This window comes from Mya arenaria, chromosome 13, assembly GCF_026914265.1.
Source record: "Mya arenaria isolate MELC-2E11 chromosome 13, ASM2691426v1".
Lineage (NCBI taxonomy): Eukaryota > Metazoa > Mollusca > Bivalvia > Myida > Myidae > Mya > Mya arenaria.
The window spans coordinates 44,343,503-44,360,235 of NC_069134.1; the positions used below are offsets into that span (position 1 = coordinate 44,343,503).

At 38.4% G+C, this 16,733-nt stretch overlaps 1 protein-coding gene across 1 annotated transcript; it reads left to right on the forward strand.

The window, feature by feature from the left end:
- The first annotated feature begins 4,758 nt into the window (after positions 1-4,758).
- LOC128215291 (sushi, von Willebrand factor type A, EGF and pentraxin domain-containing protein 1-like) lies at positions 4,759-16,422 on the forward strand. Its single transcript, XM_052921995.1, has 18 exons — positions 4,759-4,772; positions 5,389-5,414; positions 5,749-5,952; positions 6,257-6,451; positions 6,693-7,223; positions 7,524-7,685; positions 7,816-7,920; positions 8,162-8,293; positions 8,591-8,764; positions 9,282-9,363; positions 9,707-9,858; positions 10,015-10,185; positions 10,837-10,917; positions 14,220-14,336; positions 14,698-14,988; positions 15,171-15,361; positions 16,041-16,196; positions 16,411-16,422. The coding sequence occupies exons 1-18, from the start codon at positions 4,759-4,761 to the stop codon at positions 16,420-16,422; spliced, it is 2,796 nt and encodes a 931-aa protein (XP_052777955.1).
- The last annotated feature ends 311 nt before the right edge of the window (positions 16,423-16,733 follow it).

Below are 16,733 nucleotides of genomic sequence, written 5' to 3' on the forward strand. Positions count from 1 at the left end.
ATCTATGTTTATTATTTTTATGTTTATTTAAACAGAACGTGCTTTAAAATCAGGTTTGAGTCCAATGGAGTGCCTATTTGTACATGATCATTTTTTATCAGAAAACGTGTAAAAACACAATAAAAAGCGATAGCAATTGACATATTATAAGATGATTTAGATAAAATTATCATATTTTAATATATTTGTACTTGGCAAACATGTTTATATCTTAATGCTATTTACGAAGAATCGGTGCATACACTCTACAAAATAAACGTACCTAAAATTTTCCTTCATCTCTCAATGCAGTTTGCGTAAAATCATCGAAATCCGTTGTCGTCTCTTGTTGCGAATTACAACACGCCAAGAATCGGCGAACGCAGCTGTGGTGTGCATTTACATAAAAAGGCAGACCAGTTTGGTTTATGCTTTCGTATATGAAAACGATCAAGCTTCTCCAGTCGTTTACAAGCTCAACGAGCAGGCATTCTTCAGTCATTTTCAGGCTTGTTTTCAACTACAAAATCACATAATTACGTGATTTATATAACTTAAGGTCGTTATGCACCAGTCAGTTGTAACCACGCCCCCCCCCCCCCCAGGTCCGGGGAATAGCGGAGACTTTGACTTACGGTTTAGCCAACCCCGGGTAAAATCTCTGTCCTGCGGGGACAAACTGCTGGTAAAATCCCCGCCAAATGCCCCCGCACCCCAGGGACCCTAGGTAAGGCGTTGCCCGATATTTTTGGCGCGAGGACAAAACCATCACATTCACCCGGCACTGCGGGGCCACCTGGAAGGTCAAAATATGGCCCATTTCCCCGGTATACTCCAGATTCTTTGGAGTGGGGGGGCGTGGTTACAATCGACTGGTGCATTATATAATCAAAAATATATATAAATATATATATGCTGCCTAAAACCATGACATGCCCGTACATATTAGATATCGTATTGCACAAGTACCACGAGACACATTGGATATACACGTCCTATTAACCGGATTTCTTTTTTGAATGATCTTCAGACTTTTATATATCGTATTGCAGAATAACATTCCATTATGTCATAAACTTGTCATGATTTAGCAGAAACCGCATTTTCTAAAAATAACATTCTATGAAAACTGTTAAAAAGAATTGAAATTGAGTGTTTACAATAAATCACAGATATCAAGTTTTGTAAAGTGAGCTTAAACATATTGAGCCCAACCTTAATCACCCAACGACAAACATTCTAGGTCGCGGTTTGTTTGGTTCATTTCATTTTTCTTTAATTCCAGAGGTACTCACATAATGACTTAGCAGTAACCGCATTTTCTAAAAATACTATTCCATGAAAGCCGTTACAAAGAAATGAAATAAAGTGTTCATGTCTAATGGACGATAAGTTAGTTCCTTATTCCTTATTCCTTATTCCTTTTTCGAATAAGGAATAGTGAACTGGTTCCTTATTCCTTATTCAAAATAAATAATTGTAGATATGCATAAAATCACTTCTTTGTGATATTTTCATCACAATTAAACAACTTTGTGAATAAAATAATACACGATAATAGAAAAAAATCGAATAAGGAATAAGGAACTAGTTCCCTATTCCTTATTCAGTCTCGAATAAGGAATAAAAACTTTTTAAGTAATACATTTTTTTCCAATAACTATGCAGAAGTGGTCTACATAAAAAGTTTGCAGAAATGCATTGTCTATTCAAGAAGGTTTCAGTGCTTCAAATGCTTTAAAAACGTTCCAAAAACCGAATAAGTAACAGAATTTACGAAAAAACCTCAATTTCAAAGTGCTTAATTTGCTAATTTTTTGAAGAAATATCAAAAATTAATCTTTTTAAACAACTTGAATAAATGCATTTACTTATTTAAAGGGATGGAGAGTTTCAATTTCTTTATAACGCACACTAAGTCGAATAAGAAATAAGGAACTAGTTCCGTATTCCTTATTCAAACTCGAATAAGAAACAGAAACGGTGAATTTTCAACTTTTTAATTAAGACATATTTTGATCAAATAACTATGCAGAAGTGGACTACATAAAAAGTTTACAGAAATGCATTGTCTATTCAAGAGAGTTTTAGTACTTAAAATGCTTTAAAAACTTACCAAACTCCGAATAAGGAACAGAAATCTGGAAAACTTCAAAAAATTAACTTACTCGTTTTATCACTTTTCGACAAAATAACTATGCAAAAGTTGTCTATATAAAAAGTTTAAAGAAATGCATTGTCTATTCAAGAGAGTTTTAGTGCTTAAAGTGCTTTAAAAACGCTCCAAAATCCGAATAAGGAACAAAATTAACGAAAAAATACTGAATTTCAAAGTGCTTCATATATGCTATTTATTCACGAAATATCAATTGCACATTGATCTTCTCAAATAGTTTGAATAAATGCGTTGTCTTATTGAGCAGGATGGAGTGTTCCAAGTACTTTATAACGCACACTAAGTCGAATAAGGAATAAGGAACTAGTTCCCTATTCCTTATTCGAACTCGAATAAGGAACAGAAACGGTGAATTTTCAACTTTTTAATTAAGACATATTTTGATCAAATAACTATGCAGAAGTGGTCTACATAAAAAGTTTACAGAAATGCTTTGTCTCTTTAAGAAAGTTTAGGTTCTTAAAGTGCTTTAAAAACGTACCAAACTCCGAATAAGGAACAGAAATCTGGAAAACTTCAAAATGTTAACTTACTCGTTTCATCACTTTTCGACAAAATAACTGTGCAGAAGTGGTCTATATAAAAAGTTTAAAGAAATGCATTGTCTATTCAAGAGAGTTTTAGTGCTTAAAGTGCTTTAAAAACGTACCAAACTCATTGTCTATTCAAGAGAGTTTTAGTGCTTAAAGATCTTTAAAAACGTACCAAACTCCGAATAAGGAACAGAAATCTTGAAAACGTCAAAAAATTAACTTACTCGTTTTATCACTTTTGATCTTCTCAAATAGTTTGAATAAATGCGTTGTCTTATTGAGCAGGATGGAGGGTTCCAAGAACTTTATAACGCACACTAAGTCGAATAAGGAATAAGGAACTAGTTCCCTATTCCTTATTCGAACTCGAATAAGGAACAGAAACGGTGAATTTTCAACTTTTTAATTTAGACATATTTTGATCAAATAACTATGCAGAAGTGGACTACATAAAAAGTTTACAGAAATGCATTGTCTATTCAAGAGAGTTTTAGTACTTAAAGTGCTTTAAAAACGTACCAAACTCCGAATAAGGAACAGAAATCTGGAAAACTTCAAAAATTTTACTTACTCGTTTTATCACTTTTCGACAAAATAAATATGCAAAATTTGTCTAAATAAAAAGTTAAAAGAAATGCATTGTCTATTCAAGAGAGTTTTAGTGCTTTAAGTGCTTTAAAAACGCTCCAAAATCCGAATAAGAACAGAATTTACGAAAAAATACTGAATTTCAAAGTGCTTCATATGCTATATTTTTGACGAAATATCAATTGCACATTGATCTTATCAAATAGTTTGAATAAATGCGTTGTCTTATTGAGCAGGATGGAGTGTTCCAAGTACTTTATAACGCACACTAAGTCGAATAAGGAATAAGGAACTAGTTCCCTATTCCTTATTCAAACTCGAATAAGGAACAGAAACGGTGAATTTTCAACTTTTTAATTAAGACATATTTTGATCAAATAACTATGCAGAAGTGGACTACATAAAAAGTTTACAGAAATACATCGTCCAATCAATAGAGTTTTATCACTTAAAGTGCTTTAAAAACGTACCAAACTCCGAATAAGGAACAGAAATTTGGAAAACTTCAAAAAATTAACTTACTCGTTTTATCACTTTTCGACAAAATAACTGTGCAGAGGTGGTCTATATAAAAAGTTTAAAGAAACGCATTGTCTAATCAAGAGAGTTTTAGTGCTTAAAGCGCTTTTAAAACGCTCCAAATCCGAATAAGGAACAGAATTTACGAAAAAATACTGAATTTCAAAGTGCTTCATATGCTATTTTTTGACGAAATATCAATTGCACATTGATCTTATGAAATAGTTTGAATAAATGCGTTGTCTTATTGAGCAGGATGGAGTGTTCTTAGTACTGTATAACGCACACTAAGTCGAATAAGGAATAAGGAACTAGTTCCCTATTCCTTATTCGAACTCGAATAAGGAACAGAAACGGTGAATTTTCAACTTTTGAAGTAAGACATATTTTGATCAGATAACTATGCAGAAGAGGTCTACATAAAAAGTTTACATAAATGCATCGTCCAATCAATAGAGTTTTAGTACTTAAAGTGCTTTAAAAACGTACCCAACTCCGAATAAGGAACAGAAATCTGGAAAACTTCAAAATGTTAACTTACTCGTCTTATCACTTTTCGACAAAATAACTGTGCAGAGGTGGTCTATGTAAAAAGTTTAAAGAAATGCATTGTCTATTCAAGAGAGTTTTAGTGCTTAAAGTGCTTTAAAAACGTACCAAACTCCGAATAAAGAACAGAAATCTTGAAAACGTCAAAAAATTAACTTACTCGTTTTATCACTTTTCGACAAAATAACTATGCAGAAGTTGTCTATATAAAAAGTTTCAAGAAATGCATTGTCTAATCAAGAGAGTTTTAGTGCTTAAAGCGCTTTTAAAACGCTCCAAATCCGAATAAGGAGCTGAATTTACGAAAAAATACTGAATTTCAAAGTGCTTCATATGCTATGTTTTTGACGAAATATCAATTGCACATTGATCTTATCAAATAGTTTGAATACATGCGTTGTCTTATTGAGCAGGATGGAGTGTTCCAAGTACTTTATAACGCACACTAAGTCGAATAAGGAATAAGGAACTAGTTCCGTATTCCTTATTCAAACTCGAATAAGGAACAGAAACGGTGAATTTTCAACTTTTTAATTAAGACATATTTTGATCAAATAACTATGCAGAAGTGGTCTACATAAAAAGTTTACAGAAATGCATTGTCTCTTTAAGATAGTTTTAGTACTTAAAGTGCTTTAAAAACGTACCAAACTCCGAATAAGGAACAGAAATCTGGAAAACTTCAAAATGTTAACTTACTCGTTTTATCACTTTTCGACAAAATAACTGTGCAAAAGTGGTCTATATAAAAGGTTTAATGGAATGTATTGTCTATTTAAGAAGAAATGTATTACTTAAAAAGTTTTTATTCCTTATTCGAGTTTGAATAAGAAATAGGGAACTAGTTCCTTATTCGATTTTTTTCTATTATCGTGTATTATTTTATTCACAAAGTTGTTTAATTGTGATGAAAATATCACAAAGAAGTGATTTTATGCATATCTACAATTATTTGTTTTGAATAAGGAATAAGGAACCAGTTCACTATTCCTTATTCGAAAAAGGAATAAGGAATAAGGAACTAACTTATCGTCCATGAACTAGCTGCGAGTTTACCATCACTGTTGAATGTAAGAGAGATAGTTAATACCAAACGCACCAAACTTCTAAATCTGTAAACAACTTAAAAATGCATTTGCGTGCACATGTTCATGACTGTTTGGCTGCAGAGGCATCAAGTGTATACATAGTAGTCCATAGAAGTCCATTTTATACAGCAACTGCATAACCTGTTTGTACAAAATCATATACTAGTTACATTACTACGGTTGAGTTTGTTTACTTGTTTAATATAACCAAACATCAATATGTAAAACTGTTATATCATAATTGTTACAGCGCTTTTACGGAACTTGATTTACATGGAGATTGTGCTGTGAATAAACGTGTATAATTTTACTCCAGCTGTGAGTTGTGACCCGCCTTTGCTGAATGTCGGCGAAAAGCCCATGGTGTACAACTGCCCGACACTGTACACCGTGGGTTCCACTTGCAACATTTGGTGCAAAAGCGGATACCCACGAGCCGGAACGGACACACTCATCTGCGACTTTGACTTGAATGGCGATGCAAATTGGGAATGGGACGGGTTTAAACCATTCTGTCAAGGTATGTCTTTGTTTCATAAACGGCAACACAATGAAGATACACAGTAAAAACAAGCACTATAATCGAAATGAAAATAATATTTGGGTATAGATATTTTTTTATTACCAATTGGTTTTAACATATTTTATTTTTAGAGAACATTTATTTGTAATAATATGCAAAATAATCAATATAAGGATTGTCACAACCAGTAGTGGAATAGGCCAACACAAAGTACCGCACTAATCTAAATTTGCACTCGAGATTATTTTTTTTAAATTTGAATATTTAGCATAACTGCAACGTTTTTAATGAATTTCTAAAGAGACAAACTGTACCGACCTTGATCCTCCTTTAAACGGCGCGATGGCTTGCTCCCCCTGGTCCCATGGCCAGACCTGCCAAATGCAGTGTAATGAAGCGTGGGACGTCCCTTATTCGCATGCCGGATTCTTTGTGTGTTCCCTGAATGACGGTCTTTGGACGCCGCTCAGCAGTTTGCCTGTGCCCGACTGTTCAAGTACAATATCGCTGTTCCTTTTTATATATTCCTTATGTTTAACACATATGAAAAGTATTGTGTTTTACATTCCGTTTACTAATGAAAAAGTGACCGTTTATGATTTTCTATGCACACTTTTTGCAGTTTGTATGTACTGTATAATATTTGATTATTTTTCTGCTTTGGAAGATTTGCATTTACCATACAAATGTTTGTATCATAACTTGAAATGTGTAGTTTTTTCACTTTTCTTATACAGGGAGTTTTCAGCCTAATCGAATGAGGTTGCCAAATGAGTACTTCTACTACTCAAATAACTGCATCGATTCGGAAGAGGCTCGCCAAGAAATAAAAGAAAACTTCACAGCCGCGTTGAACACGTCTCTATATAGGGCGGTATGTGTGAACGTGCCTGAATGCGATGCCAAATACGTGAATGTCACCTGTGGACCTACTTCAACACGACGTAAGCGAAACGACCATGCCATTGTAAAGAAAAATGTCAAACACGCCTATGACATTGCAAAGAGACAAACCAATGAAGACGCGTATGTCGTGGGATTTGAAATCAGTATTCCCTTTGATAAGGCATCCGGACAGTCGGACGAAGAAAGGTTTGTCGAGATAGAAGACGTTATGTATAAAATACACGGCGTGTTTGAAGGCGAAAGCGATTCTGGTCACTTTGACATCGAAGGTTTGACGACAGACGAGTTTTCTTTAGGAGTTGGCATAGGTGAATACGAGTGTCCGACCGGAATGCGATCAACAGCAATGGCGGCTAGTTGTTGTATGTTTATTTGTTATTTGAAGCAGACTCGATTCTTTTCACACCTGCGATATGTTTCCGTATTTTGGTGTGAATATTTCTCCCATCAGTGTCGATAAACAATTTTACCATGAGCGAGTTCAACCATTACTACAGTATACTCTCTGGTATGTTTCGACATACGACCAATATCCGTTTTGGTTTAACTAGCCAATTTGGTCGTCGGGCTATAGTTGACAATAAGATAATAGTCGAACTAGGTAGCATTTTGCATTAACTAATCTCTCGAACTAGCTTCATATGTTTAACTGTTCTATTCAGCCGGTTGTGCCGCGGGCCATTACATGATGCTTGAAACCAGAATATGTCAGAACTGTCCCTACGGAACGTATCAAAATGAGTCCGGACGCGTTGACTGTATCGCTTGTCCAGCGAACACAAACACAACGGAAACAGGCACAAGACTTGTCGAAGATTGTTTAGGTATGTGCACTGCAAAAGTAACACTATTTGGTTGGAAAATGTTTCCCACTTTGTCTTTTAAACATAATCTCTAATAATGTTAATCTCAATTAAATTTCAACAACGATGTTTATTTGTCTGGTGGTTTCAGACAAGTGTCCACCTGGGCATTTTTCGTCTACGGGTTTAACCCCATGTGCGCCGTGTCCGTTAGGGTTTTACCAGGCAGCGGAGTATACAACTTCGTGCATCGCATGTCCGGACCGTCAAACGACGTTTGTTGAAGGCGAAACTTCGGAAACAGCTTGCCAAGGAATGTGCATCATTTTAGCCTCAATTACTTTTAACAATTATTTCGAGAAATATCTTGTATAGTTTCATAGTTTTCGTCATGGATAAAAGTAAGCAAGTATATCTAAAGGACCCTGTATCCTTGCACCGTTGCCCTTATGTTCATGATTATATAACATGTGCTTACATTGCAAATGTCATTACAGACTATGATGTAAAGGTCTCGAACGACAAACCATTCGCAGCCACGTTTGCCGAGTCCACGCTTATGTTTACAACTCTGAGCAGGGGTCGCCTAGACATTGACTTCACCGGCAACAATGGCGATTGGAATATCAGTATAGGTCTTTTCAGTGGAATTGTTGTCAACGTTACTGGGTAAAACTATATAGATTAAGCCCTTGTAATGGTTAGAGGTTGATAAATGAAATAAAAGAAAACAAAAATATGTTAAAACTTTATTTCGCTGGTTTCAGTAGAAGTAATCTTAAGGTAGTGATATTTGGCACGTTCATACTGTATCTATTTCATGGAGGCTATTGGTGATCCTTGCTTCTGAAACATAGGTAAATATTTATTTCACCATACGTATTATTACTAACACTTTATGAAACATTATTATCTTGGAACTGAAGTTGCCAGTGCTACGACTGACCACTCTGATGGACGATGGCATCAAGTTGCCGTGACGTTTAGCGGCGGTGCCGTGGAAGTGTTTGTGAACGGAGAAGCAGTGGTACCCGCCACTGACATGGGAACCAGCAGGACCAGTATGTTCGAGGTCGGGGACGTGATTGCGTTTCATGGAGGTACATATCCGCTTGTCACTCGCTCACACACGAATCGTTCGACGAAACATTTATTTAACAAAAGGATATGGAAACAAATAGTTATCTTTGTGTCTATCCGAGTGTAAAATGTCTCTTATTACAAACAGGGTATATCTCAGTGCCCTCAGATTTCCGAAAGTACCTTTACCGTAATTTACAGTTTGTAGTCGGCCTTGTTTCCGGGGTAAACGTATTACAACGAAAGGCAAGCGCTTATGAACTGTCCAGCTGGAGGTCAACATGTCATCCTGAGATAGCAGACGTCGTCGTCAGTCCCATAGATCTACTGGCTTCCTTGGATCACACGACTTTTCTAAGGACGAAATGTGACGGTACGCATAGAAAAATAACTGTTAGACATTAAAACGTGTTTTATTTTGATATTCTTGATATGTCCTGATTACAGCCAATAGTTTAAGGACAAGTGTATGCTCATGCTTAAACAAAAGTATGTATCGTTATGACCTATTCTTTTTTTTTCTTTCTGTATTTATAGTGGTGGACGGCTGTGGTAATTCATCCTGCGGGTCTGACCACACGTGTGTTGATAGGACCAGTGGATTCGAGTGTGTGCGCATGTATGTTACCATTAGCGGAATCAGGGACACTCTTAAATTGTTCAAGTGAAAATATCATGTCAATATGGTAGAAGAAATATGCATACATTATACCAGAATGCACATATTTAGACTAATACTAGCCAAAATATCTTGCGGAAGCTTCTCAGTCACCACATACTGCGTTTAGAGCCCATATATTCGGCCTTTGTGGTAAGGGAGTGCACGTGCACCCTCTAATGTTTGTTAACCTCATTTTCAATAGAATACGAAATATATGTAATATTTTGCATTATATGTACATGTATTTCGTTTTTGTTACAGTTTTAGAACAGTCTACGTTATCATTTTTTTCCGGTTACAGATACGGCTACATGGGTCCTCAATGCAAAGTTGTTCCTGATTTCTGTTCGAGTCATCAGTGTCAGAATGGTGCTACGTGTGTCAATGGTCAGAGAAACTACACGTGCGTTTGTCAACTTGGTATGACCGGAATTCTGTGTGATGTTGTGGCCGGTGAGTATATAATACTATGAATCAACGTACATTGTATTTCTTATTTCCACAACGACATTTATAAAGATGAATGTTCTCTTTTGTTAACGGTGAAACCTGTCTCATATCACACTTATCCGGTTGCTTTGGCCACTTCATGTAAGTAATTAATTTTAGTTAATGGGGCTTGGTCATTGTGGACGCCATGGAATTCCTGCACGAAGTCCTGTGATGGTGGAACCAAATCACGGACTCGAGCCTGTTCAAGCCCTCCTCCCGATCCTACAGGCCAACCGTGCACGGGTGCGGTCAGCGAGACACAGCCCTGCGCTGAGGAGAAGTGTCCGTGTAAGTTTTATTATTTAACCCTTGGTGTTTCTTATTTTATTTACAGAATATTGTAAAGAAGAGTATTACTTAAACCTTAATTGGTTGCGTCACTTGTCAATGCGATTATCGTTACCCCTATTTCATATACGCTTTTGGCATTCTTTATCGGAAGAATAATGACATGAAGAGTATTAGCTATACAAATGTTAACTTATTCGTAATCGTTGGTCCATCGGATGAAGTCGCAATAACAAAAAAACCCAACAGATTTATAGTTTGTAGTATACGGTCGTATTATCAATTCTAGTGAAAATTAAGATATTAGTTTCTTTCTGATACATTATATAAACTCTTTGAAATTAATTATGCTAAACCTCTCGAAATGCCATATTGCCACATTATAATAACCTATGCCACATCCAAGTTCCGTTACACGTCATAACAACGTTTTATCTGTTTTATAATTGCAGCTTGTCCCACACTCATAAGGCGCAGCGGAACGCTATTGACATGTAATGCGACAGAGACACACGAGATATGTGTGGTCACATGTAGACCAGGTCAGTTCACAAGATATGTGTGGTCACATGTAGACCAGGCTAGTTCACAAGATATGTGTGGTCATATGTAGACCAGGCTAGTTCACAAGATATGTGTGGTCATATGTAGACCAGGCTAGTTCAGGAGAAATGTATGGTCACATGAAGACCCGGTTGGTTCAGGCGATATGTGTGGTCACTTCTAGACCAGGTTAGTTCAGCAGATATGTGTGGTCACATGTAGACCAGGCTAGTTCACGAGCTATATGTGTGGTAACATGCAGACCAGGTTAGTTCGAGAGCTATGTGTGGTCACATGGAGACCAGGTTCGTTCAAGAGCTATGTGTGGTCACAGGTAGACCAGGGTAGTTCAAGAGCTATGTGTGGTCACATGTAGACCAGGTTAGTTCAGGAGCTATATGTTGTCATATGTAGATCAGGTTCGTTCACGAGCTATGTGTGGTCACATGTAGACCAGGTTAGTTCAGGAAATATGTGTGTTCAGGAGACATGTTTGGTATCATGAAGACTATGTTAGTCCAGGAGCTATATGTGGTCATATGTAGACCAGGTTAGTTCACGAGCTATGTGTGGTTACATGTAGACCAGGTTAGTTCAGGAGCTATATGTGGTCATATGTAGACCAGGTTAGTTTACGAGCTATATGTGGTCATATGTAGACCAGGTTAGTTCACGAGCTATGTGTGGTCACATGAAGAACAGGTTAGTTCAGGAAATATGTGTGGTGACAGGAAGACCAGCTTAGTTCACGACATATGTGTGGTGACGTGTAGACCAGGTTAGTTCAGGAGCTATGTGTGGTCATATGTAGACCAGGTTAGTTCAGGAGATATGTGTGGTCACATGTAGACCAGGTTAGTTCACCCGATATGTGTGGTCACAAGCAGACCAGGTTAGTTCAGGAAATATGTGTGGTCACATGTAGACCAGGTTCGTTCAAGAGCTATGTGTGGTCACAAGCAGACTAGGTTAGTTCAGGAAATATGTGTGGTCACATGTAGACCAGCTTAGTTCACGAGATATGTGTGGTCACATGAAGACCAGGTAAGTTCACGAGATATGTGTGGTCACATGTAGACCAGGTTAGTTCAGGAGATATGTGTGGTCACATGAAGACCAGGTTAGTTCACGAGATATGTGTGGTCACATGAAGACCAGGTAAGTTCACGAGATATGTGTGGTCACATGTAGACCAGGTTAGTTCAGGAGATATGTGTGGTCACATGAAGACCAGGTTAGTTCAGGCGATATGTGTAGTAATATATATACCAGGTTAGTTCAAGATCTATGTGTGGTCACATGAAGACCAGGTTATTTCAGGAGATATGTGTAGTCACATGTAGACCAAGTTATTTCAGGAGCTATGTGTGGTCACATGTAGACCAGGTTAGTTCACGAGCTATGTGTGGTCACATGTAGACCAGGTTTGTTCAGGAGCTATGTGTGGTCACATGTAGACCAAGATATTTCAGGAGATATGTGTGGTCACATGTAGACCAAGTTATTTCAGGAGCTATGTGTGGTCACATGTAGACCAGGTTAGTTCACGAGATATGTGTGGTCACATGTAGACCAGGTTAGTTCACGAGCTATGTGTGGTCACATGTAGACCAGGTTAGTTCACGAGCTATGTGTGGTGACATGTAGACCAGGTTAGTTCACGAGCTATGTGTGGTAACATGCAGACCAGGTTAGTTCACGAGCTATGTGTGCACATGTAGACCAGGTTAGTTTTCCAGGAGATATATGTGGTGACATGCAGACCAGGTTAGTTCAGGAGATATGTGTGGTCACATGTAGACAGGTTAGTTCACGAGCTATGTGTGCACATGTAGACCAGGTTAGTTCAGGAGCTATGTGTGGTCACATGAAGACCATGTGTGTTCAGGAGCTATGTGTGGTCAAATGTAGACCTAGTTATTTCAGGAGCTATGTGTTGTCACATGTAGACCAGGTTAGTTCACGAGCTATGTGTGCACATGTAGACCAGGCTAGTTCACGAGCTATGTTTGTTCACACGTAGACCAGGTTAGTTCACGAGCTATGTGTGGTCACATGTAGACCAGGTTAGTTCACGAGCTATGTGGTCACATGTAGACCAGGCTAGTTCACGAGCTATGTGTGCACATGTAGACAGACTAGTTCAAGAGCTATATGTGGTCATATGAAGACCAGGCAAGTTCACGAGCTATGTGTGCACATTTAGACAGGCTTGTTCAGGAGCTATGTGTGGTCACTTGAAGACCAGGTATGTTCAGGAGCTATGTGTGGTGAAGAGTAGGCTAGGCTAGTTCAGGAGCTATGTGTGGTGAAGTGTAGGCTAGGCTAGTTCAGGAGCTATGTGTGGTGACATGTAGGTTAGGTTAGTTCAGGAGCTCTGTGTATTGACATGTAGACGCACAACATATGTGTGGCCACATGTAGACCAGGTTAGTTTACGAGCTATGTGTGGTGAAGTGTAGGCTAGGCTACTTCAGGAGCTATGTATGGTGACATGTAGGTTAGGTTAGTTCAGGAGCTATGTGTATTGACATGTAGACGCACAACATATGTGTTGTCACATGTAGACCAGGTTAGTCCAGGAGCTATGTTTGCACATGTAGACCTGGTTAGTTCAGGAGCTATTTGTATTGACATGTTGACGCACAAGATATGTGTGGTCACATGCAGACCAGGTGAGACACACGAGATAAGTGTGGTCACACATTGACCAGTAAGACACACAATATATATATGGTGATATATTTACCTGGTGAGACACACGGTGTATTTGTAGTCACATATACACCAGGTAAGACACTCGAGATATAGTCACATATAGATCAGGTGAGACACACAATATTTGTGTGGTCACATACCAAGTGTGACACACGATATATGTGTGGTCACATACCAGGTGAGCCACACGATATATGTGTGGTCACATACCAGACCAGGTGAGACACACGAGCTATATGTGATTTCATATAGATCAGGTGAGACACACGAGCTTTGTGTTGTCACAAATAGATCAGGTGAGACACACGATATTATGTTTGGTCACATACCAGGTGAGCCACACGATATTTGTGTGGTCACATACCAGGTGAGACACACGAAATATGTGTGGTCACATACCAGGTGAGACACACGATATTATGTGTGGTCACATACCAGGTGAGACACACGATATTATGTGTGGTCACATACCAGGTGAGCCACACGATATTTGTGTGGTCACATACCAGGTGAGACACACGAAATATGTGTGGTCACATAAATATTAAAGACCAGGTGAGACACACGAGATATATGTTGCCCATATAGATCATGTGAGACACACGATATATGTGTGGTCACATATAGACCAGGTTTAGTTGCCAACGTTTGTGTAGTACTATTCATCGATTGGTGCTCTTTCCGTTTCAACACAGAAATGTAGTAGTACTTAACGCTTTCTGTTTACATACAGAAGTGTAGTGTTTCATGTCGATTTGTTTTTACAATCACAGGCTTTCACAGCATGACAGAGATACCGCCTTACTATGAGTGTGGGCGAGGCTCTAACTATACCTGGAGCCACCAGATATCGGAAACTAACACGAGGGCTCGCCTGCCGAGCTGCATCAGTATGTATCCAGCATGTTTTGATTTGTATAGTCACGAGTATGACTACGCGTTTTGGTTTTGTAATGACCCAGTATGTGTTCGTTGTCATCAATACGTACAAGCGGTTTTGTTTGAGCAACATCATTGGTCTAATTTTGCTTTATGTCCTTCGTACTAGAAAATTATTCAAATCAGAACCCATTAAACATTTACTTACAAACTCGTTAAAATACATGTATAACGGATTGTGACTGGTGACTATAGCTATTCGTGAATTCAGCGAAGTAGATATGCATTGCACATCTTTTAATATAAACTTTAAATAAGAAAGAAAACGTTAGGGTTTCAAAAGATTCTGATGATTATTCCTTCATAATTCAGAGGGAGATCCGCCGTCTACAGTAGAAACCACGTTGCAGTATGGTTACACGGGCATTCCGTGTAACGACGCCACTGGCATGGAAGTGACAAGTCAGGTGACAAGTGTGGTTTCAAGCTTGCAGTGTTTGCTGGAGAGTACATGCACGGCTCATGTACAGCACGGATGTACCGGGGCGAACAGAAAGAAACGTTCTACAGACTCTATGACAATAGTGATCGTGTTGACATCATTGTTGCAGTACGATGGATCAGGCTTCAATGTGGACGAAATGGTCGATATAAATGGAACGGGTGAGTTTTTCAATGAAATGATTAAGTTAAATTCACCTTCAAGACCATTCATTCTCTCACAGTCATGTGATTGAACGGTGCTGTATTATCATTACAATAGTTTATCGAATATACGTCAGATTAAAATATTCAACGTAAAATGTGACGACAAACCTAATGTCTTCTGTGTTACTGTTTTATAGCACCATCAAGCGATCTCGTACTGTTCCTTAGGACCGTCGCGCTGCTAGAGAACACAACGCAATTTCTTTACAACGAAACGGAGACGTTGTTCTCAGTGACGTTGGACGGAGTTTCTTACGTTCCAGACGTCAGCTCAGTTTCCGCAGACTCTTCCGTCCGAGCGGCGCCGTTAGATACGACTTTGTCTGCGGTAGTTAATTGTATAGTTGCATACTCCAGCAATCATCAAACAGCTGAAGTTAATTGAAAATAAATATTTAAAATATTAAAACAGTTGTTAAAGCATTATTGTATTATGTGGGCATTTGTTATAAACAAGGCTCTAATACGTCATTTAACATTGTTGAGTTTTGAGGCTTTAAAAGGAAACGAAAACAAACATCTTAGTCTCTTTTTGAATGGCATATTAAATTGAAATTACTTTTAATGAACCCTCTTAAAGGACGGGAGATCGTTTCGCAGGTGATTGGCGAGTAGGTCAGCCTGCCTGTAAACCGTACCCAAAGTGTTAAAACATTTATGCACCAGTCAATTGTAACCACGCCCCCCCCAGGTCCGGGGACTTTGATTTTCGGTCCAGCCATCCCCGCGTAAAATTCTCGCCCTGCGGAGACGAACTGATTGTAAAATCCCTGCCAAATGCCCCCGCACCCCAGGGACCCTATGTAAGGCCCATTCCCAGCTATATTTTGCGCGAAGACAAAACCACTGCATTCACCCGGCACTGCGGGGCCACCTGGAAGGTTAAAACACGGCCCATTTCCCCGGCTATCCCCGGTATACATCCGGACCTGGGGGGCGTGGTTACAATTGACTAGTGCATTAAATTTGATCTTTATTTCTACTGCTGATTCTATTTGTGTATTTAGTTGAGGCCCCAGAAGGAACATATACGGACGGACTCACGATCATTCCGTGTCCAGTGGGCGAGTACCAGGACCAGACAGGCCAGACCGCCTGTAAACCGTGTCCTGATGGAACATTTACCTTGGAACTCGGATCTACAGAACTCGCAGATTGCTCAGGTAAAGTTTTTAACTTAAGTTCTCAACTTAATTGCGATAAATGTTTAGTGTTTTAACTTTGTTTATATACGTTCCAATAACTGACCATTGAGGTGATTATACTATTACCATATAGTTGTGCCGAATCTTTGGTTTTGGCTTAAAGTCTTGTATGGCGGACCTTAAACATGTCACCCTTGACTTCATATAATAGACCCTTTATTAATTATCACAGTTCCTGCTATGAAACCGCCGTCACAGAACACGGCCAGTCCGACCACAGAACCAGGTACATATAAATATATAATACCGAAACATGAGAATGTTCCAAGACATTTAACTATTTCTGTTTGCATTAAAAAAAACTCGTAACGTTCTTTTTACTAGACCCACTCAAATTGTATAAGACTTTGCTGGTAGGTCGGGCGAGTTTTGAAAACACTGGTGAAAATAGATTCAGGAAGAGCGGCCCCTTGCAAGCACAGTTTATACTATTTATCTAAAATATCAAAGCAAAACAGCACTTTCCGTATGTTTGAAGTTATAAAATGAACATCA